At 40.3% G+C, this 25,492-nt stretch overlaps 1 protein-coding gene across 10 annotated transcripts in view; it reads left to right on the top strand.

Moving 5' to 3' along the window:
- The window catches only part of PSD3 (pleckstrin and Sec7 domain containing 3), a 427,571-nt gene extending 402,823 nt beyond the window's left edge, over positions 1-24,748 (top strand). For all 10 annotated transcript variants that reach the window (XM_074329581.1, XM_019742071.2, XM_019742072.2 and 7 more), the window contains one exon: positions 16,174-24,748. In XM_074329581.1, coding sequence (XP_074185682.1) covers positions 16,174-16,389 — 216 coding nt within the window. In that variant the 3' untranslated portion in view covers positions 16,390-24,748. The remainder of the gene's footprint in view (positions 1-16,173) is intronic.
- Positions 24,749-25,492: the final 744 nt, after the last annotated feature.

The raw sequence follows: 25,492 nt of genomic DNA, 5'->3' as shown, positions 1-25,492 counted from the left end.
TGAAGAGAAATTGTTCTTTTAGTAAAGGCAAAAGTTTATTAGCACAAACTGTGAAAGCCTTACCAACAAAAGACATGAACAAAATTTTTTTTTTTTTTTTTTTTAAAGCAAACATAAAAACTAAGCAGCTCATTTTTCCCTGGGCTTGTTCGTTCTTGGGAAATGGGAGTGCTCAAAAAGCAATCATAAATCTTCACACTTCTAGAGGGGCTTTCAGCTCTAGGCCTTTATAGTTTCACATGTGCTAATTAAATTTCTCAACACCTCAGTCCCAGCTTCTAACACTCAACACCTTGCTTTGCACCCTTGACTCTGAAGGATGAGAGCCTGTCCCCAGGTGGTGGGGACAGCGGCAAGACCATGGAAAGGTTACCACTGTTAGAAGCACTTCCTGCTTTTGAATCTCTGTAGTTCCCCTTCTCTGAAAATGTAACCCAGCAAGAGCCAGCATTTTCATCACCTGACATGAACTTAGACCAAGCTTTGTGGGGATCAGTCTTGCTTTCATCCAATTGTCACCTCAAGGAGCATGAAGATTGCATTCCAGGACCCTTGACTCATTAAAATGAGTCTTTAGTGCTAATTATGTCAAGCACGCTGGATGGTCTACCCAGCTGCATCAACCTCTGGAGAAGGATACCTCACTTTATAGGTGCTATCTCAAAAGATTTTTATAATACTAATAGGTTTTTTTAAAGCGAATCATTACTTTTCACTAGCTTAAAAATTAAAGTAGTGTATCTTGCGGGGTCCACTTTGCTATTATTTCATCCACTAGAATGTGTCCCGCATGTGTGCTGGTGCAGATCCTTTGCGTGGCTTTAAGTACTTGGCTTTATAAGCAAACGTTCCCTGAGCAGGCCGCTTCATTCCCCGAATAGGGGGTGTGAGAGTTATTGCTCACTTTATGCATTTTGTTTACTGCTCTGTCCTGCGCTTCTAGAGTATGGAATGAGTGCTCAGTACATATTTTTTGAATCAATGAATCAATGATGAATGAATGAAATTGTATTATTGTGAATACAATATAACATCAAAGGAAGTAGTTCTCTGAGAACGCTCAGTAGCTCCCCTGAAAACAAATCTGTTAGGCAGGTGGGGACAGACAACTGTGTCTGCATTTCCATGTGTCACCTCACATGGGCAGGGAGCGTTAATCCGTCTGCAACCTTGTCACCAAGTAAGAATCACAGGCAGGAATTAGCTCTCTCACCTAGTCTTACAGTCCGGGCCACCCTGTGGTTTCAGACCAATTCTTATCATTTTCCCATCTTGGTGAGGAAAATTGCTTTTATTCTGTTCGAACATTAAGCTCTTAGTAAGTACACTGAGGGTTACTGCTAACTTTATGCATTTCAGTTGTTTATTTCCCAAGTTACTTTGAATACAAACAATTCTTCATGGTGGGCCAAATTCACAACTCTTTCTAGCCTTAGAAATTCTCCAAACCCTGACTGACAGTAAATAATTCGCAATTCTGGCAAGTAAGTAGGTTCAGACTTTTTTTTAGTCTATAAAAAGTCTGCATAGAGCAAGGAGTCTTGCATCTTTCTTAGCCTGTTAGACTCAAAGCAGCAAATTTCACTCCAAATGGGCTACAACTGACAACATGCGTGCCTCTGTCTCTGCTGACTGTTAATTTCGGGGGTTGTTTTGTTTTTGACTGAACTGGTGCCCCCACGCTGTGGCTGTTACTTGTTTAGAAGAGTTTACTTGGAGTCTAATCTCACTTTTGAGAGTGCTGTTAGGCCTCACAAGTCAACGTTAAACTCTATCATTTACCAATTTCAAACGACAAATATCAGAAAGAAGCTCATTTCCTTATAAATTAACTTATTTCTACTTTATTTAATACCGATGGCACTTAAAAACTTTGAGTTGATCTTTATGTTTTTAGTGCATTTGGAAATTTATCAAGGTGTGACAACTGGATGGTTTTATGGGATATAAAAACTTACAAAGGTCCAACCAAAGCTCAGCATCTGGAGCTGTTCTGGAAACTCCTGGGCCCTCAAAGAAATTCCCTTAATGGCACTGTAGTTGGCCCTGGAAATTTGGCTTTATGTTTCTTTAGCTTTAAAAACAATAGCAGTTAGAAAGTGAAGATACTGAGAATGCGAAGATACTGTTTACGCCAGGATGTTTTTCATGTAACTTTTAAGACGTTTTCAGTGCTTAAGTAATGAATTCTAAGACCTAAGTAGGGAAAGGAAGAATGTGCAGCAGCCCAAACCTATTAAAAATATGACAAGATAAAACCATGACTGCGTTGGAGAGATGTTACAGGTTTGTTTCCAGACCACCACAATAAAGCAAGTATCACAATAAAGCCAGCCACACATAATTTTTGGTTTCCCAGTGCATATAACATTTATGTTTACTCTATATTGTAGACTAGTAAATGTACAGCTAGCATGTTTTCTAAAAAAAAAAAAACAATGTACTGGACATACCATAATTTTAAAAAAATGACTGGGCTCTAACTAAGACATTTACTGAAGAGGGATTACGGAGGGTCACATTAATAGAGATTCCTGTTTCATTGTAGAGCCTGGTGGAAACCAGGTGGCCAACACAATGCCAGTGAAATTTATGTGGCCACCAGACTGATGTCAACATGTTTTCTTTGGCCTGCAGTGCTGGTTTACATTGTGATGTGAATGCACTTAGGGGAGACAGGCAGTCTGCTCCCCACAACTCCATTAAGGCACATCCGGTAGGGCTTCACATTGTGTGGTCGGCCTGGCCCCTGAAGCCATTTGCACTTACCATCCCTGGTACAGAGGCCCTTTGATGCTGGTGGGGTGAGTCCCCCTGAGTGGGGACTCAAACCCTGGGGCAAGAGAGTCCTTGGTGTCACATCAGGAAGAATTCAAATGTGACCCAATCTAGAGTTTAAAGTGAAAGTAAGTTTATTTAGTCGAGAGTAAGTAAAAAAAGGCCACCCCGCAGACAGAATGGTGGTCTCTAATCACTAGTGGAGGAGAGATCCCCTCCATCTCCCGGCTAGGGTTTATATGTGTCTTCTTGTTTCTATGGAAAAATTTCTAGGTATGGGAAAAGGAGGAAAGAAGAACAATGGTAAGTTTATCTTTAACTTCTGTAAGGTGCAAGAATAGCGGCAGGTTTATCGTTAACTCTTGTAAGGTACAGACTGTGGCTTGTCTGCAGTAGGTTTAATTATGGGAATGGCCATAAGGGAATCTCTTTTCTCCATTGACTTCAGATGGTTTGTTCTGTGTGATTGATTAGCATCTGCCTGAGTTCTGTGTACTGGAGCACGTGGGCAGCAGGCTTACAATCCAACCTTCTAGTTCCTCCTTTTGTAAAACAATAGTCCTTATGCCCCTTCCCTGTATTACCTTCATGGTTAGAAAGTGGATACTTCCAGGTATTTGTGTCTTCAGGTTCCAGTCCAGCAGGAAAAAAAATTTTACTTCCCTGATGCCTCAACCCACATGCCCCTTGGCTTTAATGGGCTAGAATTCAGCCAAGTGCCCACTCCCAAATTGCAATCTGGAGTAGTATATGCTTATGGCTTAAGACAATTAGAACCCACACCAACCACATGGCTAGGAAGTTGGATTTTAGGAACAACATATGTCCACTACAACACAACATAAATGTCTTAGGGCAGAATATTTTAAATCTAGAAAATCGAGGACATTCTTGAGGCATGATGTATCATTTTTCGAATTTCTAATTTTGGGTGGCATATAAAATAGTATGATTCCTTCTGAAACGGATGTATTTAATAATAGGAGCACATTCCATGTAGCATCATTAGGGAAACTCAAAACAGCTCCTATGTAGAAGTGCCCATAATATAAGTTGCTAGTTGTAAACCCTCAGTTTTATTGTTGGGTTGTTTGTTGCAGGGTGGGTGAGTGGTCTGATGTATTTGTTTTTGAACAAACTCTCTGGTCATGATCTTAGTCCTGTTTCCTCAGATTGCTCATTTTTTATTTGTCCACATCAGAGAAGTAATTTTCACACTATGAACCATTTTTCTCACAGGAGCAGTGCAAGGGCATATCTCAATACAATGCTGTCTGTCACAGATCAAATCTACTTCTGAAATAAAATGATCGAGCTATTAATTTATAAGTGGCCTTGATCACAGAAGTACAAAGGCAGCAGTTATTATCCTTTCTCCCTGGTGAAATCCAGGGAGAAATTCCATTAACTTACTTAAAGATTAGTAGCAAGTCCCAGACTTAGCAACTGAGTGTAGCCTGGAATCCAGTGCCATCCCTTTTACAGAAAACATCACAAAGGAAATGACATGTGTGGATCTGAGAAACTAAAATATTACAGGTTAATAGAATTTTGGGGGAAATTTAAGAATTTTCTTTTTTTAATAGTATGCTAAGTATTAAAATTATGAGTCAAAAGCTGGAGACCTAAGTAAGATCAGCAGTCATCTAAGCGCTCAAGTCCAGTTAATGATAGAGATATAGTTCTTGCATTGCTGTTTGGAACTGCATTTTGTGTGACATGAAAGAGAGCTATGGAAGCTCTGAATTTATAAATGATGACATGTGCTTTTGAAAGGAGGAGAAGTTTAGCAACAGGATCCTTTGAATTACATTTTAAATAGATGATTGATAAGAACTAGGGCCATCTCTGAGAAGACAGAATAAGCAACCAGTCATGTGACTTGAATTCCCTGTCCCCAGATCCCTCCTTATGCCTGAAAAATCTGCTTTGAGGAGGGTCACTTCTTTGAGTTTAGGTATTGTCTGCAGAAAAAGGGCAAACACAGTAATCAAGTTAGTAAAATTGGGAAAATGAGTAGACTGGGAGTTAGGGCCATTTTGGTTTTATCCTTGACGTGTGTGTTACATAGCTATCTTCTCTGGTCCTCAGTTTCCTGGCTAGGAAATGGAGATAGAATCACGTGAGCTAATCTACAAGGTCCCTTCCAACTCTATACATAGTTTTGAAGAGAGTCATAATAACATCAGAGTAACTCACTCTCACGCTACGGTTGTTAAACACAGAACAGGAATATTGCAACTTGGAGATGTCAGGGGATCTAGACCAGTACTATCCAGTAGAGGTATAAGGTAAATCTCATAGGTAATTTAAAATTTTCTAGTAGCTACATTTAAAAATTCAAGGAAACAGGTGGGATTAATTATAATATTGAAATTTAACATAGTCTAGCCAGAATATCATTTCAACATATTATCAATATAAAATGTTAATATATTTTACATTCTTTTTTTCTTACTAAGTCTTCAAAACTTAGTGTACATTTTATTCTTACGGCATATCTCAGTGCAGACTAGCCACATTTCCGGTGTTCTGTAGCTACCTGCATCTTAGCGGCTGCTGTATTGGCTAGGACATATGTAGACCATGCAATCTGCTTAAAAGTCAGTCAGGGATTGAAAGGCCTGATAACAGGCTTGAGTACAGGTTTTATGCTTAACTGAAGAGAGAGAAGCTAAGCAGATATGATTTGAAGCTGTTGTACCCCCATAAGGCTTTACAATGGTTGGCAGATGGCATCCATTCTGATTTAGCAGTGCCCGTGCTGTACCAGTTGTTTAATATTTTGATTTTTACGTCTGGGTGGAGATACAGTAAAGAGGAGGCCCACCTGGTGCGAGTGCCTTGCAGCCTTTTCATATCAGTAACTTGTGAGACAGGAGAAAACTACATATTAGGTTGGTACAAAAGTAATTGCGATTTTTGCAATTGTTTTTAACCTTTTAAACCACAATTACTTTTGTACCAACCGAATACATTCCCTCACAAATAAAGTTCTTGTGCAAATAGTGGGAATCACTTCCTTCCTGGTTCCCTTATACTTTTCAGTAAATGATGCTTCCCATCCGTTTGCTGACTGCTGGTGGCGAATCCTTTCCTGGGCCAAGTCTGGAATCAGAACAATGAAAGGGAGTGTTGGTTTTTGTTTGTTTTTTATTTTTACCCAGAGTACTCTATCTAACTACATTAGGTTTCTTCCTATCATTTTCTAGAAGAATATGTATGCTTTGTAAGAGTTTTAAAAACTTGTTTGCTCATGTACCTGATATGAGATGAAGAGACTTTTTTGTGGGGAGCAGGCTATTGAGCTGTATCTAGTTCAAAATTACTCAATAGACTTATAATGAAAATTTAACATGTTTTCAAAAACTGTTTTCTCTGGAAATATTAAGACCAAAATCATATGCAAGCCAAGAGCTGTCTGTTATAAGAACTCTCAGCACAGCATTCATTGGAAGGCTAGGAATTGGTTTCGTTCATGTCGTAGACTTCTTGTAGGAGCACGCAGCAACTTGTCTCCATGTGTTCCTACTTGAGGAGTACACTTACAAGGGAGATAGTTGTGAGAAGACACAATACCAATCACACACACACACACACACACACACACACACACACACACACAAAGGAATAGGCAGGGTACTTTCACAGTGGCTTTCTTTCCTGACCAGGTTTGGCCTGTGACAAAATTGTGAAATAGGTAAATCATCGCTGCTTTTCCTGTTTCCTTTCAGTGCCCTGTTCCCACCTTGTGGTTCACCATTCCCTCCCAAAGATCAGTACTGTGACTTCTCCCATATATCTTGCTTCCAAGTACTGTGTTTCCCCGAAAATAAGACCTAGCCAGACCATCAGCTCTAATGCGTCTTTGGGAGCAAAAATTAATATAAGATCTGGTATTGTATTGTATTATGTTATATTATACTATACCTGGCCTTATATAAGACCAGGTATTATGTTATATTATATTATATATTATATTATATTATACCCGGTCTTATATTGGACCTTATATTGTATTATGTTATATTACATTATATAAGACCCAGTCTTATATTAAAATAAGACCGGATCTTACATTAATTTTTGCTCCAAAAGACACATTGGAGCTGATGGACTGGCTAGGTCTTATTTTGGGGGAAACATGGTAGCTCTCACCAACCTAGAGAAGGTTTACAGCTGGAAACTGACCCCATCCCATCATCCTGCCCATGTGGAACCTGAGACCAGGAAGGAGCAAGGGATTTATCTAAGGTCTGGTTGCTCAGTGTTCTGACTCCACAGGTTAGAAGGTGTGTAACCAAAACAAACTCAAAATTGGACACAGAACTGATAAGATGGTAGCTTATGGTACTTCCACTTAAAGGGACATTTGAACTGGGAATACAGAAGGTGTGAAAATGCTATGAGCACAAAAGCAATAAATCTTGGGGGTGAAATGTCATGGGAAGTTAGTGGGAAAAGTAGCTTCGAGCAGAGGCTTCAAAGCCTCCTTAAATCCGAGTTTAAAAATTTCCTGGAAAGACTAACCCTGTCCCCTTATGACTGGCATTGGCCTCTTTAAAGCTGTAAGTCTGTGACAAAGAAGCTGCAGTGAAAAACCCTGGGAACATACCTCAGAGGGATACCTTGTATAACTTTAGGGAATTCCAATACAACCAGAAACATAAACAAAATATAAACCGAAAGATTAGGAGCATGACCTATATAAAAATGTTGTCATAACAAAGTAAAATTTTGTTTTAGACATGCGTTCCATAAGGAAAAATTGAATGAGAGACAAACTTATATCCCACAAGAGCTAAATTCAGCCTTTTATCCAGAAAAGTAGTGTTTCTCTAGCTCAAATTACTTATCTTGGGTATGTAGAAACTTAACTTCATATCCCTGTGTTTCAACGGACAATTTTTTTTCCATTTTACTACACAGCAAATTTTTTAATCCCACTAATCCAATCAGGGTGAATTTTCTTTTTCAGTTATTTTATACACAAGGCCAAGCTGGACGGCGCTTTAGGGAGCTGGCGTAACCAGAGACCCCAGAGCCAAAAGCCTTGTGAGTGACATGTCTTTGTAGGACTTCCCTGTTGGTGGCTTGGAACTGGGCCGTTTCTTGAATTTTCCACCTAGGGGGGAGAAAATATGTGCTATTTTCTAAGTGAGTTTTGTGGACTTTTAAATTCAGAATTTTGAGTTTACATTTTTTAAAGATAAAAATCTGAGTACTAATCTTGACTGGATTTATAGAAAGGGTTTTGAGGGATAAAGAAACAAAATGTAAAGAATGAGAGAGGGAGCAGTGTTTTAAAAATCAGTTCTCAGCAGGAATCGGGATGATGGCGACCTGCCCTCAAAGGTGAAATCACCACAGGATCTGCCTGCTCTGTCCTGGCAGCCGGATGGGCCCTGAGGAGGGCAATAGCCAGACCAGGGGTCGGGGGACAGTCTGCTGATGGCCTTTCAGCTCTTCTTCATCTCTGAAGGGGCTGCGGGAGAGCTTTCGGGGGGTAGTGAAGTCACTCTGAGTTGGCAGCTGGTGAAGATTAGATACCATAGACGCATCTGGGCAGGGAGAGCCAGGGACACAATGATTCTCTCAAACCGCTTCTACAAAACCCAAACCTTTTTGTCCATATTACAGTTTTTTGACCTCTTCTGCTTATACTAGTATACAAAAGTAAGCTTTTATTTTAAAGTTTGTTGTGTTGGTTTTTGTTTGTTTGTTTGTTTGACGTTACAAAGTTCATTTAGAGAGCAATAGAGCCAAAAGGTAGACTGAAACAAAGGAATTGAATTCACACTTCCTCAGGTTTTCCCAGAAAGCCACGAATACAAATCATACAAACCAAAAATGTGTGCACGAGTATTTGCTGGTTTTAGGCAGTGGGTGCGGAAGCCTGATACGGGATTCGCACAGGGGACAAAAACTTTAAAATTTTATTTTAAGAATGTAAGTCCTAGCATAGCTTTCAGGTAAGAACTTATAGAAAGCTCTGTTTTGAATGTAATTACTTTCTTAAGTTAGCAAGTGTTGGTGGGTGAGCCAACTGATCGAAGAGAAAGTCTGTGCAGATCAATTCTGCCATCAACCCCCATAGAATGCAAAATGGAGACCACAGTCTCTATTTGAATAAGCGGTTTCTTCAAGAGCTCCTTGTTTGGTTTCCTTGTGTTTTTTTTTTGTTTTTTGTTTTTTTTTTTGGTTTGTTTCTTTGTTTTCCCGTGTAGAGATCGAGGAGCAAAAGGTGTTTTGCTATGTACATGACATTGGTTTTCTTCTCATTTCATTTTGAAATGGCCTTTTACCGTGTCTGCCTGAGAAAGAGAAATGTCAAGAGGAAATGTATTCAGTATTTGATAGTTTAGAGCAGTGAGGTCTGAATACAAATGGCAGTACTATGTTACACTTGCCAGTGCAGTTTTATTTTCATTCAGGTTGTTGCTGTCATATTCATATCAGAGGTCAAAAGGAGATAGTGTTCTATTAAATGAAATAAAAAATGGTATTCGGGGCTCATGAGAAAAGAAACTCCTCAGTCAAATGCATGTAAATTTGTACGTGGATGCGATTAAAACTCTTCAAATAATATCAATAGTTTTTTTCATTTTTGTTTTTGTTTTTTTAAAGCAGGCAATTAACATTCAATCTAGGCAGCAGCTTGCTAGGCCTTAGATGTGGTATTTTTTATTCCTCCTTGGTAGGCACTGCTGCTAGTGAACAGTAGATACAGAAGCCATTAAGCATTTGAATTGTCTTTGGCTCAGTCACTGAAGCCTTCACGAGAATAACAAATTTTAAGAAGGAAATTAAGGGAGAGAGCTTGCTGAACGGGCAAAACCACAAAAACAATGTTCAGACAGTTAACTGCAGAGAGTAGCTGCTGGACTCCGATTTGGTAAAATCCCATGTCAGGCTGTTTTTCTGATAGTGGAATTAGATTATGCAGTTATACTGCTCGAAATCTATTCACACTGTTGGAGAATTCCTAAGGAAGAATGCTGAGCATACAGCTCTGAAATGTTTTAGAATTGATCTGAGAATGAATCGACAGAGACTGAGACAAAATCTTTAATAACCTGACCAAAGGCAGCAGGTTGCCCCAGAGACGCATCTTATTCTCAAACTCTCTTTGCCCTTCTTAATGAAAAACACATACCTGAAAGGGCTATGTAATGAAGACTGAATAACGATTTAGAAAAATGAATTAATGCCATGCTTCTTAGTTAATGGCAGTATCAAGACCAGGCCACCTGACCCCTAGACTGTTCTTTTTACGGCCACCCTGCCTCTCATTTACATCCCATCTCATTTTTAACCCTACCTAGAGCTAGGTTAATTCTTGCATAGTGATTCCTTTGTGGCATGAAATTTTATTAATTAAAACATTCAGATATTTTTTATTGTTTCTTCTTCCCTTTTTATCTTCTGGTTATGAATATTGTCAGAGCAAACATATAAAACTTCAATATTGTTATTGTTTATTTGTTTAGTGTCAGCAGCAGATTCCTTTCTGTATTAATATTGATGAGGCTACTACTGTCTGACCCATGGGCTTAGAATCTTAGGTTAGTGCTGAAGCATTTACTCAAGGGTAAATGGCATCCTGATATGTTACATGTAAATTACATGTAAGAATGATCAGGCAGAGGAATTCATCAATAAATCTTTATCTTTTAAATGGCTGCTTTTGTTATAAGGTAAATTTAGAGGCTGCTCGTCATGTCAGAATGAGATCTAGTAACTATCCAAATGAAGAACCACTAGAATCCACGTATAGTTTCTCTTTATTTTTAAGCTCAACTTGGATAATAAAATTTGGTCTTCATTTACTGCTACATAAGAGATGCTCAGAAAACAGGCATCTTTTTTCTGAGCCTCAAAAGTATGGTATAAACTGCTTTTCTTTCTCTGTAGAGAGACAGCCCGTCAAGCATGCCAGCCTCCCCGCCCTCACCCCCCACCCCCGTGCCCTGTGCAGGGTTTGCTGTACATGGCCTCTTGACAGCCACAGTCGAGTGGATATGGACGTGGGGAGGACACAGACAAGTCTCTGCTGAGTGGTCATTCATGAGCCTCAGTACTGCCCCACAGGCTCAGACCTCAGTGTTTTTGTGGAAAACATGGGACTAGTGGAACGCTGAAAATGAAAGTGTGTCCCCAGAGGTTACTGACTTAGGAACTCATCAGGCATGTACCTCTACATCTATATATGTCCACTATATTTTTATCTTTCTAGAATTTGCCATATTGAGAGCTCAAAATATGTTTTCTACTAGATATGAGAAATTTTATTTTCTCATATTTGTCCCTTCTTTCCGTTCATACATTCAATAAATGTCAATTCGATGTGTACACTGTGTTCTCTGTGCTTGCGACATATTATTAGTAAACGAAAGCAAAGTCCCTAACCTCCTGCGATTGCATTCTAATATTGGCAGGGGACAGACAAACAAGAGTTTCTTTAATAAGTAAAATATAAGGCTGATGGTGAGAAGTGCTAAGGAGACAAATAAAGCAGTGAATGGCAGTAAGAGTAGGTGTTTGCAATTTTAGATTTGGAAGGCCTCAGTGTAAAGTGAGTGAAAGAGGTGAAGGGAAGGGAGCAAGCCTTGTGGATTTCTGGAGGAGGTGCTTTCGGGGCAGAGAGCACAGCAGGCACCAGAGGTCCTAGAGCAGGACTCTGTCTCCTGTGTTCAGGGAGAACCCAGAAGCAGAGGCTGATGCCTAGTGAGCACTGAGAGGTTAGACCAGGGAAGTGGGAGAAGGGTCGGCACAGATAAGGGTTTTCTGGGCCATTTTAAGCGTTTGTGGTTGGGAAGGATTTTTAAGAAGGAGAAGCCATTGGAGTCTTTTGAGCAGAGGTGATATGCTCTTAACTTACATTGTAATAGATCACTCACTTTTGAGAAGAGTGCACGTGGGAGGCAACGAGAGAATCAGGGAGAGCGGTTAGAAAGCATTGCAGTAATCCAGGCACAAGATGACTGTGCTTCATCCAGGCTGGAGGTGGTGCAGGTGGTGAGAAATGGTGTGATGCTGAATGCTCTGAAGATACAGGAACGGGAGTTGCTGACAGAATGCATGTGGGCTATTGGAGGAAGAAAAGAATCAAGGAGTGAAGTTTTTCTTGTCAGCTTTCCTTCTTCAGGATTTTTAGAAGTATCTCTAGCCTGCTACCTAAATAGTAGAATACTGCATTAGCCAGGTCAAGTAACTGGTATAGAACTCTCAATTTTTTGGTTCTCTTAGCATCTCTTAGGTAACCTACAGGTTGTAGGCTTATAGGGAAGGACTGAGAGAACTGTACTCTGGTACCCATAGAGATTAAGCAATTGATATAAAACTATTAACGGAAATAATAAGATAGCCACTGATTTCATATTCATTATGTGATCACTGTATGGCCTATAGTGGAATAATGTCCATCAATAATTTGTTGACTATTCAGACAAAACCCAGTAAAGCTACATCACACCAAAGCCTATTAATCAAGCATATATTTTCCTAATTAAAATGAAGACAGGAGTTACCAGTACAATTCAATTGGGATAATTTTTTTTATGAGTGAGACCAAGCTGAGTGTTGACCACTTTATTAGTTAAGAATGCTTTTGCTACAGATAACAGAAAACTTGACTATTTAAACAGTATAATCATTCCTTACCTCACATGAGAAAACTGGAAGTAGTCGGTTACTGGCTGCCAAGTGTTGCCATCAAGCCTGTGTCATCTTTCTAAATTTCTAATTTGCTCTGTTTAGCACATCTGCTTTTTTGCTTTCATGTGTAACCATGTCATGTCTCAAAATGGCTACCATAGCTCCAGACATTTCGTTCTGCCACTTTTTGTCAGGATCGCAAAAGCTGCTTTCACAAATATACCTTAGTAGACTTCTACTCCCATGTCATTAGCCAAGTCTAGACCACATGGCTACAGGGTTGACTGGCAAAGGGGGTAAGGGTTATCAAGTCTGGTTTAAACCATGATTCTTCTCCCGGGCTAGGCGTGTTGACATCCTCAATAAAAATCACAGTTCCGTTAGCTTGAAAGCAGGCGGCTAGGGAAGCAGCAGTGACTGCCACCACATCATGTAGCAGCTTCTTTGGCCAAGATTGACCATTTTGAACAGGACCACCGAGTTTTCAGTCTCTGAACTGGTACATCAGGCATTCTAAACGTGATTTACAAATACACTTCCTGCTTCTTCCTTATACACCAGCTTTAACTTAAAACTTAAATTTCACAATTGGTCTTAGAAAAAAAGAAAAACATCATATGTTCTCTGGAAGGAAGAAAGGAAATACACCCTCCCAAGGATACCACAATGGTGGCATAGTTAGGAAGAAGTATGACTTCCCCACCCCCCAAAAAGGAGAATATAAGGAAGTATCAATGAAGAAGGGACTTTCAACGTTATGTTCATTCTCATTGCTTTTCACGGCTTCATGCAGAGCTGTTTATCTCCCCAGAAGCAATCTTGTATCCAAACCTCCGGATAGAGATTGACGTATTTGGATGAGTCTGTAACCCCGAAAGGACATGGCTGAAACCATACCCACTGAGTAGTTCTGAGATTAAACATGTTTTCCTACAATGTTTTTGAAGTGACATCTGGTTTGGTTTCAGAGAATGGTAAAAAGCAAAGCTATATTACTGGGTTTCATAACCTCTGTCCCTGTAAGCCTTTGTAACTCAGAAATGGAGCACAGCCATTTGGAAGTTCATGAATGCTCTTCGGTTTCCATTTCCTTGTTTCTCTTTACACTGACTGAGCACTCCTGGATTTCTGGCTCCCTTTCACCCTTTGCTTTATTTTGTCTTTTCTTCTCATCTAATAATGACTCAGGTACTGCCCCTCAGGGCTGTGCCTTTTGTTTGTTGATTGACATACTGATGTGATTTGTTTGAGACAACAGCGTTTCAGCTGGAGCTGCAGAATGAGTGGATGGAATGGCCTTCCTTCATGTATTTTTTCCAGGTGAATTTTCCCAGTAGGTTCAGTTTCTTCAAAGACTGGTAGAAAACTGGCCCTATCACATTCTCTCATTTTGTCCCCTTTCAGGTCATCTCAAAAAAATTGTCCTGCATACCCCTTTCATCATATAAATGTCCCTGCTTCATGAACTAGGATGCCTTCACTGGTTTTCTGAATCTATTTTTAAACTGCCTTTACGTCATTTCACTAAAGCTTGTTCATATTGAGAGTAGTTCTTTCCTGCATTTTAATCTTGCCACCAAGGCAGTTTAGAGACAGATTAAGTAATAAATTCCTAAAATGAGTAGGACTTTAGAACCAGTATGCCTTTTGAATATTGTCTGGTTCAGTCCCCTGATTTCACTGATACATACATTGACTGATATGTAATTCCAATGACATTTTTTTCATTAGCAAATGCCCTTATTAAACTCTACAGAGCTTTCTGAGATAAGCTTAGTATTTTATTCTTTTACTTTGTTAGTTCTTTATTAAAATTATACTGCGAATCAGTTAGTAATGCTTTCAGCTACAATTAACAGTACCTGATGAACAATGGCTTAATAACCCCTAAGAATATGTATTATTCATACTTACCAAGATATTCAGAGGTAGTGGGGAATCTTAGAGTCGCATCCCGCTCATTGTGTCATCAAGACCCCAGGCTTTTCCTGTTTTTACATTCTCCTTACCTAGTGTCTTCTTGTGTCTTCATGCCTGTCGCCCATGTCACAGGATGTGGCTTTAGGAATCACATCCACGTCAAGGAAGGAATAAGAGCACCAGTGACTTCTCTAAAATATGTCCCTTGTATCAGAAAGGAAAATCACTTTCCCAGAAGATTTCTTACATCTCATGGGCTGGAATATCACACGGCCCATCTTAGACACGAGGAGGGCCGGGAAAGTAAATATTTGGGTTTTATCACCCGTTGTTGTGGGAAGGACATAGGAGAACAGGGCGCTGAGAATGGCTTTGGTTTGGCCAAACCACATGTCTGTCAGAGTCGTCATCCTAAAATACACATTCATATGTATACACGTATTGTCGTCTCTAGGGAGGAAATAGAGCTCAAGAGCACTGGGTTCTGGGGTCACATTTCCTCAGTTCAAATCCCAGCTTCACTTCTTTGCTGACTGTGACTTTGGATTTCTCTCTGCCTCTATTTGCTTTACTATAAAACAAGGATAACAATGTACCAATTGTGTATGATTAGTGTATTAATGACCTCAATTTAGCATGTGGGAACTCCATAAATGTCATCATGAACCAAAGCGTGGCATCCCCACATAGATACTGACCAAACCCCGAACAAGCTTAATAGCTAGCAGCTTTTTCCCAATTTTGAACTTTTAAAACAGCTTGAAAGTGTAGCTTCCAATAGCTTCAACTTCCATAATTGCCAACTTAAAACTGAAATACACAAAATCTCAATCTAAATTCCTAAAAGTTCCTAAAAGACTTATTTATAGTCATCACAGAATGTACCTGCCTTTGTTAGGGCAATTTATAACTGATATGTTCTTTTGTTTAGAAATAAAACGCATTAGGCTTTCAATAAACCCTTCATGTGTTGAAGCAGTAAGGTGAAAGATTTATTTTGACTAGAATCTATCAAATCAAGAATCTGAGACCCTTCTATAGTTTGCAATATATATAACAGTGCTATATAGTGACTTAGAAACCTAAAAAAAAAAAAAAAGTACCAAATAGAGTTACAGAAAAACATCTCTGCAATGTTCTTCTCAGTTATTCTTACAAAAAGATACCCAGAGACAATAGAGTCAGGAGCTGTTTAAAATATAGTGGACACTCAACAAATAATTGATGATGGAAAAAAATGTAGAATGAGAAAAGCATCAGAAAATGATTTGAAGTTTGGCAGGGAACCCAGAGCAGCTTCTGGAGAACGTTGTGGTCTCGTAGGAGACTGGAGAGTAGAGTCACCACAGACTGATTCCTCAAGCTTTTCTTTGAGTTTCAGGGAGTAGGAAAGAGAGTGAACAACCATAACCAAGCATGGGTCACATGAAGCCTCAGTCACGTGAGGAAAGTTCCGGTGACTACAGATAGCACTGAGCCGTAAGAGACTTTCAGTCACCAAAACCAGAGGTTACCCTCCTCTAGCTTACACGCTTCTTGTGCCCAAGTGTCCAGGAAGCAGGATTCCTCCATCAAATGGCCAATAATTAATTCCAAGTTGACATTCCTTCAAATTGCAGAGCAAAGGAGAACTAAAATGCTATCTTCTTCTGTAAAGTAACGAATCCGTCGTTCTCCTGTAGCTGTTGCCCACTTTGGGGAATGCAGTGAGATCTTCAACAGCCACTCGTTCTCTCTGGTAGTTAACACACTGGGTGTTGCACACAGGCATTTGTAAAGAGTGTACTGATGACCATTCTTGTCTGACTTTCCCTCCAGAAAACCCGTTACGAAACTTATGTCAGCATCCTCAAAGAAGGAGGCAAGTTGCTCCTGTGTAACAGTGAAAGTGAGGCCGCAGGACTAAAGAAGTCGCATTCCAGTCCTTCGCTGAACCCAGATTCATCTCCGGTCACTGCCAAAGTCAAGCGTAATGTGTCAGAGAGGAAAGATCACCGACCTGAAACACCAAGCATTAAGCAGAAAGTTACTTAGAATCCATCTGCGACCAGGAGCGCGCTGGTCATGGAGCAAAATAGTTTTTCAAGATCTTTCTGGTAAATCCGTGAATATATTTAAAAAAAAAAAAAGTCTGTGACTAAATGGTGCATTAGTAACCTTTTCTATTGTATATTTTTGTTAGTTTCTGTACAGATTGTCTCTTTGCACTTGATTTCTTTGATGATTTTGCTTCTTAATAACTAATGCACCTTTTGTGAGGGGGAGGGGATCATGATTTCAGAATGAATTATGTATCACTTCTCCTTTGGTTTTTCTCTTGTTTGCACTCAGTTTTTTGTATTCTCAAACCAACTGTTACACCTTTTTTTTTTTTAAGGTTAAAAAGTTAATCCATCGTGAAACACTTAACTGGACAAACTTTGTAGTTTAGTAAATTCTAGCCAGAGTTAATATAAAAGCCTTTACATGTGAAATCTTGCCCAGTCACAGAGGTGGAATTGAGCACTAACAGAAGTTCAGTCCAGAATTCCCGTTCTGGGAATCAAGATGTTCCACGGTGACGCGGCTGTGGGTGCATCTGAGCAGTTACTGTTGCGTTCCAACCCTGCTGGAAGCAGGAAACGGGTGCGAAGATCGCAGGAGTGGAGAACTTAGGAAGTGTGTCGTTTGCTTGAAGTTGACTCCATTTCAGCCAAGCAAGGAAAGAGGAAGTGGAATCTTTTTGCCATTGAAGGTGGAGGAAAGATGACACCAAGTTCATTTTATTTCCTAAAGGATCGTGACAATGCTCGATTCTTGGGGAGCTGCAGCAGTAGCATGTGTGCAGTCTACAGGGAATTGTTACCTCACTCCCACAGGGTCTAGTAGGAATCCAGAACCATCTCTATCATCAATACCCTACCATCTAGGAATTGGTGTTATCGCCTGGTTGTGAGAATATTGGGGTCTTAACCAAAATAAAATAAGAGAGGAAAAAGTTGTTGTCCAGCAATGAATATTGATTCCTTAAAATCAGTCTGAAAGTAATAAATCATCTAAGTGAATTATGGTTGGAAAACTGAGGAACCAGCTGGTTGCATATACAGAGTTACTTGGCTCATTCTTATCTAGGTCTCTTTGACAGCCACTTCACTCTGCTGCTGCTGAACTTGCCCCTAAAAATAAATACTTTATTTTAAATCATTTCTTTCTATCAGAATAGTCCTGTTAATCTACAGTCATGAGCTTGCTCCAGTGCTGGTCCCATTGAAATTCAGGGTGACAAACAGAGCGTTTTCATGTACAGGAAGAGGAAAGAGTAAAAATTGAGTCCACGATGAGTTAGAACTTGCTGATTTTGAAACCTTGAAATTTTGTGATCCTTAAAACTATAATCTCCACAGCTTCAGAACTAACAGAATCGCTTTGAATACTGTTCCCTCCCACAGAAATTCACTCTAGTTCTACTCAGTTTATTAGTTAAAGGTACTATGACCAAAGAATCAGGGGCTCTGCATGAATAGCGTGGTTCCAGTAAATTAGAGAAAACCTGCTGTTAAACCATGGTAGTCTTAGTGGTATATTGTTCTGACGTGCCAGCATTTAATTACATCATTACTTATTCACGTGTACTTCCTTCACCGATATAAATGGCCGTATTTGCTGGTGCGCAGAAAAGAGAAACCCCTCTCTAAAGTGGTAGCTGCTTCCCTTATGTAAGTGTTTTGCCACACCTTTGAAAAATTCACTCTAACCCTCTATCTTGTTTAGGTAAAGGCAATGACCAAATTTATGTTTCAAAACCGAGAAACAAACATGGTAGTTACCAATATGGCTCTTGGACCTGATTCATTTTTGTAGCTTCTGACTGAATCTGAGCTTCCCACAAGGGAATTGTCTTTCTTCCTAGAATCTGAATAATCAGCCTATTTGTCTTCTGCCTAGATATTTATCCTCAGCCAAGGGGAGAGAGGTACGTAAATCATATTGTCTCTGAGCTTCAATAACTAAAGAAAAATAAACATCCCTGACAGGCTTGAATGCGTTTGCCCACAGCGTGAGGGCATCTGTGTATATAGAATGTCCGTGTAGTTTACTTACAATGTACAATAGACACAGAATGGTACCTTGCTACTGTGTTTCTGACATTTCAAGTTCTAAAATAACGCGGTTAGCATCCACATCACAACACCACTGTTCCCTTTATAAGTCACTAATGTTATCTCCAGGAACGTCTGGATATGCTAATAAGTAATCGGATGAGAAGGGCACTTTTGAAGCTGTGATATACTGTGTTTTCATCGTTTATCTTTAAAGACAACTGCAAGGTTATTTGGTGAGCCCGGATGGCAGATTGCCCTGGCATGATGTCCATCTATAGGGGATGGGCTGAGAACACCTCCCTGCGGCCTCTGAGGTTACTGTCTGTTGTCAGTGTGCCTCGCAGGCCAAGAGTTTATCCTGTAGGAGGAGGTAGCCCCCGAGGTGACTAGATTCTGAGACTCTTGCCCATAGGCAATCACATTTTCTTTTGTGATCATTTCTTTCCTATGGTGTCTAGTCAGAAGAAACTGAATGTGTTTCCACAGCTAACCCAAGCCTACTGCCCAGTTCACAGTACGGGGAGCTCTCTTCTTTCCTTCTGAAGGTACTCCACCTGCCCCACCCAACCCCGTTCCTCACCCATACCTCAGCATCAGGAGCCTTGGCATTCCTCTCCATGTGATAAATCAGTATTCCCCTTCACACAAATACACTTAATATGGAATTTTCAGTCTAGGGAATCTTGATAATCACCAAAATACTTTGGTGATAGTCTTGTTGCACGATTGACCATAGAAGTGGTTCATGTAGAAAATTTTTGAGAGTTTCAGAGTTTGTGCCCCACTTCACAGGTTGACTTTTACAGAGAAGTGGCAGGAATTCCTTGTGAGCAATCAAAACTTTATTACTAACGTACAGAGTCCTTATTTTATTGCCAGGCCATAGATATTATTTGAAGTGCACTTTTCTTAACATCTTCTCATGAACTCTCAGCAATGCCTAATTAAAGCAAGCAATACTTCTCTGCATTTTAATTAATCTCAGTAAAGCCAACACGTGGGAGGGTCCTCTGGTGGAACTGTAGCTCCTGTATTATGTGTAACCTTTACTATTGCTCTTAGATAAACAGGATAGAAAGCAGCTGTGCAAGACCCTGTGTGCTTCTCCAACTGTTATCCTAGTTCAGAAGATGAGGACTATTTCCTAGTTAGAAGTGATATGAGGCAATTCATTCTAGGTGAGGAAAGTTGGCTGGCTTTCCAAGGCCAAGCTGAGGTTGGTATCTTGAGTTTGTATTTCACCCCGTGGCCAAACCACAGAACTTCGGAGGCTGGAGAAGAATTTAGATAACCAGCAGGGAAGGAGGTCCCTTGCTGCCTAAGCACAAAATTACAGAATTTTCTGCCGGCACTGCCTGCTGCTCCCTCTGTCTTGGGAAGAGCCTGGGAAGGTGTTCTTAGGTGAGGCCAGGCCTGCTGTGGCTAGGAGCTACACCTGTTCTCTGCCTTTATCCCTAATCGCAGATGACTGGAAGAAAGTTGGCCTTAAAGAAGCTTCTCCATTGTCTTACTATCAAGACTTGCTTGGGTTTAGTTAGTTGTCATTGGAATTTGAATTCCTTTGACATTTTTCTTGGTAGCGATCAGTTAAGATTTTTTAAGCCTGAATTCACAGGGAGTTTCTTAGCCTTGGAGGTCCAACGCTCTGTTGTTCAGCTTTTGTGGACCTGGTCAAGTGTTTAGCAGGTTGGTAGCCACCTTACTTAACTTCAACAGTGAACAATCTCTTCACTTGTCACATGACAGCATTTTTTCCAGTTGTAGAATAGCACTGATGAACAGGCGACCACAGTGGCATCCTAGGACTTGTTAAAAATTGAGTCTAGTTAATGAGTAACAGTGTGACTTCCGGTTTAAATGCTTTTCTCCTAGAGCATCTAAATCACTCTGACAGAAAAAGACCAGTCTCTGTAGTAGGCAGATGCGCCTCTGGGCTGACGTTGCTCCAAAGCGTTCTGGCTGGCACTTCTCAGAGGCTGGGTCACCAGTCTGCCCCAGGTCAACAGGTCTGTCCACCAGCCTTTTGACAGCTTCCATCACCAAGCCATCCAGAGGACGTAAGAGATCAGTAGTTCACCACAGAGTACTCCCAACAAGTGACGGAGAGGTGCTTTGTCACTGCTTCTCCTCTCGGGTTCCTTTTCAGTGTCTCATTCTTACATGGAGGACTCAAGTCCAAAGTCATCGCCATTCTCCTTTTGTACCGATAGTATCCACAACCCACGTGGGCAGCCTTCTCCTTAGGACAATAACTGGCCCGTTGCATGCAGAGAGAATGTCTTCATAGAGAGAATGCCAGTGAATACTTGAATCTGCATGGCAGTTTGTTGACTTGAATGCAACAGCAAGAAAATACTGCAAGTTAAGTAGTTGTATATACAGTAGGTTTCTTTCAGCCTCTTTGGCTCATCCTGTGTGATTTATGTGTGTATCTGTAGTGTTTCCAGCTTTTGGAAAATATTCATATAGGTAGTATGTCAGACTTCAAAGGAAATGCTTTCTGTTACCTGCCAATGTCGTATTTGTGGGTATTTATAGTTGTACGTATGTATATGTATCTATGTGTAGATTGTATATCAGTATATGGTATATGTACATCAAGTTTATTTTTGTCCTTAATAACCAGTGTGATATGAAAAGCAAGTAAAAACCTCATAGGATTGAGTATATAATGCAGTTATTGAGAGTATACATAGTGACACTGTTTTATTAAACTTAAATTCAAATGATATTTTGATTAAATTTTTGTAATAATAATATTTTATGCTAGAATATTCCATCTTTGAGCTTTGAATCACCAGGGCAAAAATGACTCTGAACTAACTTTGTGAAACTATTTCAGTGTACTGTGTACAATAGCAAGGCATAGGTCATTATAGTTTGGGATATACAGAAAAGAATTAAAAAAAAAAAAAAAAAAAAAAACAGGCAGCCTGTGCAGTCTTAGCAACTTCAGTATTAAGAACACTTAAATATAAAGTCAAACTGACAGTTTTGGGACTTTTTACAAAATGCGATGCTTTAACGCACACGTTCTTTATTGTTGTAATTAGTCCAGAAAAATAGAGCTTTCAGAGGAACTAATTAAGTACCCACCATATCATTTATGTACCTGTGTCTGTTTTACAGTAGATCAAACCACTCTTCTGGCACCACATTCATTCTTCTTTACTTTAAAGAAATATTACAGACGCTAAAGCATATCAGGGCCTCCCAAGATCGGGTACTATAGTCTAGGTTCGCAGTTGCACAAACTAGCATCTAGTGTCACAGGTAAAATAATTTTAGGACAGGCTATGGACCAGGTTAAAACTTTATCTAATATTTTTATACTTAGGTCTCTTTTCCTGCCTCTCCCCAAAGAAGAGCCACGGGCCTTAGTTGTTCAAGCTTATTGCTTATCTGACATTGTGTACATAGGTAACTAGAGATTAAAGCTTTATTAATGAGCATGTTTGGTGTATTTAAAGCAGCATCTGAGTGTGTTTGAGTGAGTGGTTGAGGGCAGTGGATCTGTTGAAACACACTGCCTCGTGTTCTTATATCTGAATCCGATTCAGAGAATTAGAGTTGTGGAGTGGGAGAGGAATCTTCGGCTCCAGGCTGCAGTGTTGGTAGTTACACTTGAGCTTTTTATTATTATTATTATTATTATTATTATTATTATTATTAACTCTACAGTCTCAAACTATTTTTGCAAATATGCCATATTTCCTAATTTGTTCTTGACGTGCAGTGAACTGGCTCTGTGACTGAGCAACAGGGTCTTTGTTCTGCAAGAGTGTGTTTCTTTCTGAGAATTACAGTGCTCTGCAAAAACATCCATTTGATTCAGAAATTATATAAAAAGGAGTAGCAAAAATAAACAGTTTCAGTTTGGGCCTTAATCATGTGAAATGTTTGGACTTTTAATATAAAGCCATGTAGTTCTTACAAAGCCAAGCAACCATTTGGCAAGGATGATAATATCCAGTCTGCAGAGAGTATATATGCACATTGATTTTTAATGCCATTAGGGTACGTTTTTTAAGCTATAGGAACAAGAGTAATCAGACCAAACAAAAGTTGGGGACGGGAGGAATGTGTGAGCTGGTCGTCTCCCCTTTGGGGTAGGCAGTCACGTGGTCAGTGCCCTGCTCCCAAGCGATTCAGAACCAGTTTACTGTCCCAGGAGGTGTGTAAGGGGAAGGGTTTACACATCTGGGCCTCTCACATGTGTACATATGCTTGCACTGTGTCCACGTAGTGTATGTTTTAAGTTACACGAACTTAAGACACAAAGGGCCCGAGTATTGTGAGGAGGTAACGGACAAAGGGGGTGGAAATTGCATCACAGGAATGTTTTCCAAGGGCCAGGGAGGAGTTTGAGCTCTAGTGTCTGACTGAGATGCACTGCATTTTTAACAAAGAAGTGAGGGGACACACATCATCCATCCATCACATCTGCTGGACCACCAAGTGGACGGCTCGCTTGTAATTCACAAGCAGCCGCTGTCCAGCATCCCGCAGTAGCCTGGGGAAGTTCCGGAAGGCAGGTGTGCACTGCTGTCCAGGGTGGCATTGCTGCTTGCTCTGGGGATCTTCCTTTGAGAAGGACGTGCAAACGGAGAGGCAGCAACGGGCGTCCTGGAGGAGCGCTGCTGTGCCCGGCCACATGCCCCTCTGTGCTGCCCGGGTGAGACAGAGCTCAGGGTGAAGTCTGCTGAACAGTTAAGTACTTTTCCATCAGCAGCAACGATGAGGATGGAAATAGGAAGGAACCTAGCTATGTTTCCCTGTGCAGGGTGGAGAGCTAAACTCTCACAAATAGTGTTATAAAATAAGCACCTGAACTCAATTCCTGAAAATGTTGATGAATGGAGAGAATTTTGGAGTTTCACTTATTTCCCTGTGTGCCTGCCTGGGTAAGTCTTCAGACACAAAGTCCAAGCCACAAAACTCAGTTAAGGGCAGCGGGGCAGGTCTGAGGCTCCTTGCTGTAACCCCTGAGTCCCGGGGGCGCCCCCAGAGGGTGGCAATGTATTGTCTCTACAAAGAGGAGCTTCGCCTGGCCTTGCCCTCCACTTGGGCTCCTGCTGAGCAGCACGCACATCCCGGGTTGCACACGCTGCTTCTCTGGCTGTCTGAATCCAGCTGTCCTGATCAGCCGAGGCAAGGTATCACCTCTGAGAGTGACTGAGTCACTGCGGGGGCCACAAACAATGACATTTAAGAAATTCTCTGACTCAGGCCAAGACCATGTCTTTTGCTCTTGCAAGACACAAGTTGGCACACTAAGCTGTAACCAGGGATGATACCCTTGCCTTTGCATGCAGATTTCTGAAAATGGAAAACGTTTCATTTCTGTGGGAAGGGTCAAGGAACGCTAGGCTTACCGCTTAGCCATTCTGCTCCGTCCAGATGAGAGCTGTTGGGTAAAGGCCTAATGGCCTCCCTGCATTCTCTTCTACCTCAAGTTTCACAGGCCCGTTTCTAGAACAGAAATTTGCACAAGTGGAGAATCGATACTGTCAGCCTTGATCAATGTAGGACAGACAGGCAGAGGGTGGTAGTTTGTGTCCTTTAATATAAAACAGGCTTGTAACTTGTCCGGCCTGTTAACTGGATTCTATTTGCTGTGGCTCAAACTGATTGGCAATGTGAAACATCCCTTTACCTTCAAAGTTTTCTCCACCAATCATTTCAGTTTCATTGCAGTCCTGGTGCCATATGTCCCTGCAAATCGTGAAAGTAATTAGTGACAAAATAGCAGTGTACTCCTTTATAGTGGCCAAACTGTCGGCATTAGCAGACTTGGGTAAGCCAGTGGTGCCGAATCACGTACTGGAAGACTGTTCCTCGTTACCACCCACCAGATTTAAGAAATGCCATCTCTTAGAAAATTAGGGCATTTGTGGTGGTCATCCTTCGAATGGAACAGTAATTTATGTGGATATTGTTAAAGTGTTTAAAGAATATTTTGAAAATTAAGTTTACATTTTACAATTGCTTTATTTTTTATTAAAATAGTTGTATATAAGTATTACCCTATTTCACTGTTATTGAAGTAAACCTAAACCGTGTAGTATGTATAGAAAGCTGTGATTTATATATAGTACATTTCTCTATTGTGTAAATGTTCATGAATATAACTGTTCCTGTGTTTTTATAAGTTGGGGATAATTTGTTGTTTTACCACAACAAAATTTATTGCATTTAAATGGTTTTTATGTAATAGAAATCATGCGAAATAGTGAAGGATTTAAAGTATGTATATGATCTATGTAAATGTACAAACTTTAGAAAGAAATAAATCCAACAAATTTCAATCACTCGGGAGAATGTTTTTATTGGCTTATGTAAGCAACTAATACCTTTAAAACTCAAAACAAGCAACACAGCACACCCTCTCTTCCATGAAAAGACAACCACAAGCCCCATGGTGAGAGATTTGGCCAGAGTAAGGTGCTGAGAAAGCCAAATTGTTAATTCTGACTCACCTCCATTGACTTCTGTGAAAATTTGTGTTTTCAAGATGTTGGTGAGACCTAAGACGCCTACTGTCTTCATCAAGGGGCTTTGAGCAGGGATCGAACAAAACTTTTTAATGTAATTTCAAGAATCCATTTGCATTCCCATTTACTCCTAGTATTTCACACCAACGCAAAGGACCAGAGTTAATTATTGCCCTAAAATGTGCATAGTGATCACTGCTTTATGGTGCCTTGTATCTACATGTGTGTTCTCATAACCAACTTCATGTAAAAAATAACATCTGTGGACTTGGAAAAAATAAATTCTACCCTAGTCACTTAACTTCTGAATATCAGAGGAGATGTCTTATGTTTGAGGTTTGGGCTTTTTGAAGCAAGATCGCAAGTTACATCCTCCTAAATATAAATAGAACTGCTGCCTGGAAAAGAGCAAAACTGCTATGATGTGTAAATCTCAAATAAATAAATGACTTGGGGTGGCGTGTGGGGGCAAGAGGGGAGATGGGTCTTTCAACACCCCTTGGCTTCCACTGAAATTCCCTATTTGGAATGTGAATCTCACATGTGAATCCTCTTATACAA

Source organism: Rhinolophus sinicus, linkage group LG04, assembly GCF_036562045.2.
Source record: "Rhinolophus sinicus isolate RSC01 linkage group LG04, ASM3656204v1, whole genome shotgun sequence".
Classification (NCBI taxonomy): domain Eukaryota; kingdom Metazoa; phylum Chordata; class Mammalia; order Chiroptera; family Rhinolophidae; genus Rhinolophus; species Rhinolophus sinicus.
The sequence above is the reverse complement of the archived record's forward strand: the minus strand, read 5'-3'. Positions and strand labels throughout refer to the sequence as shown.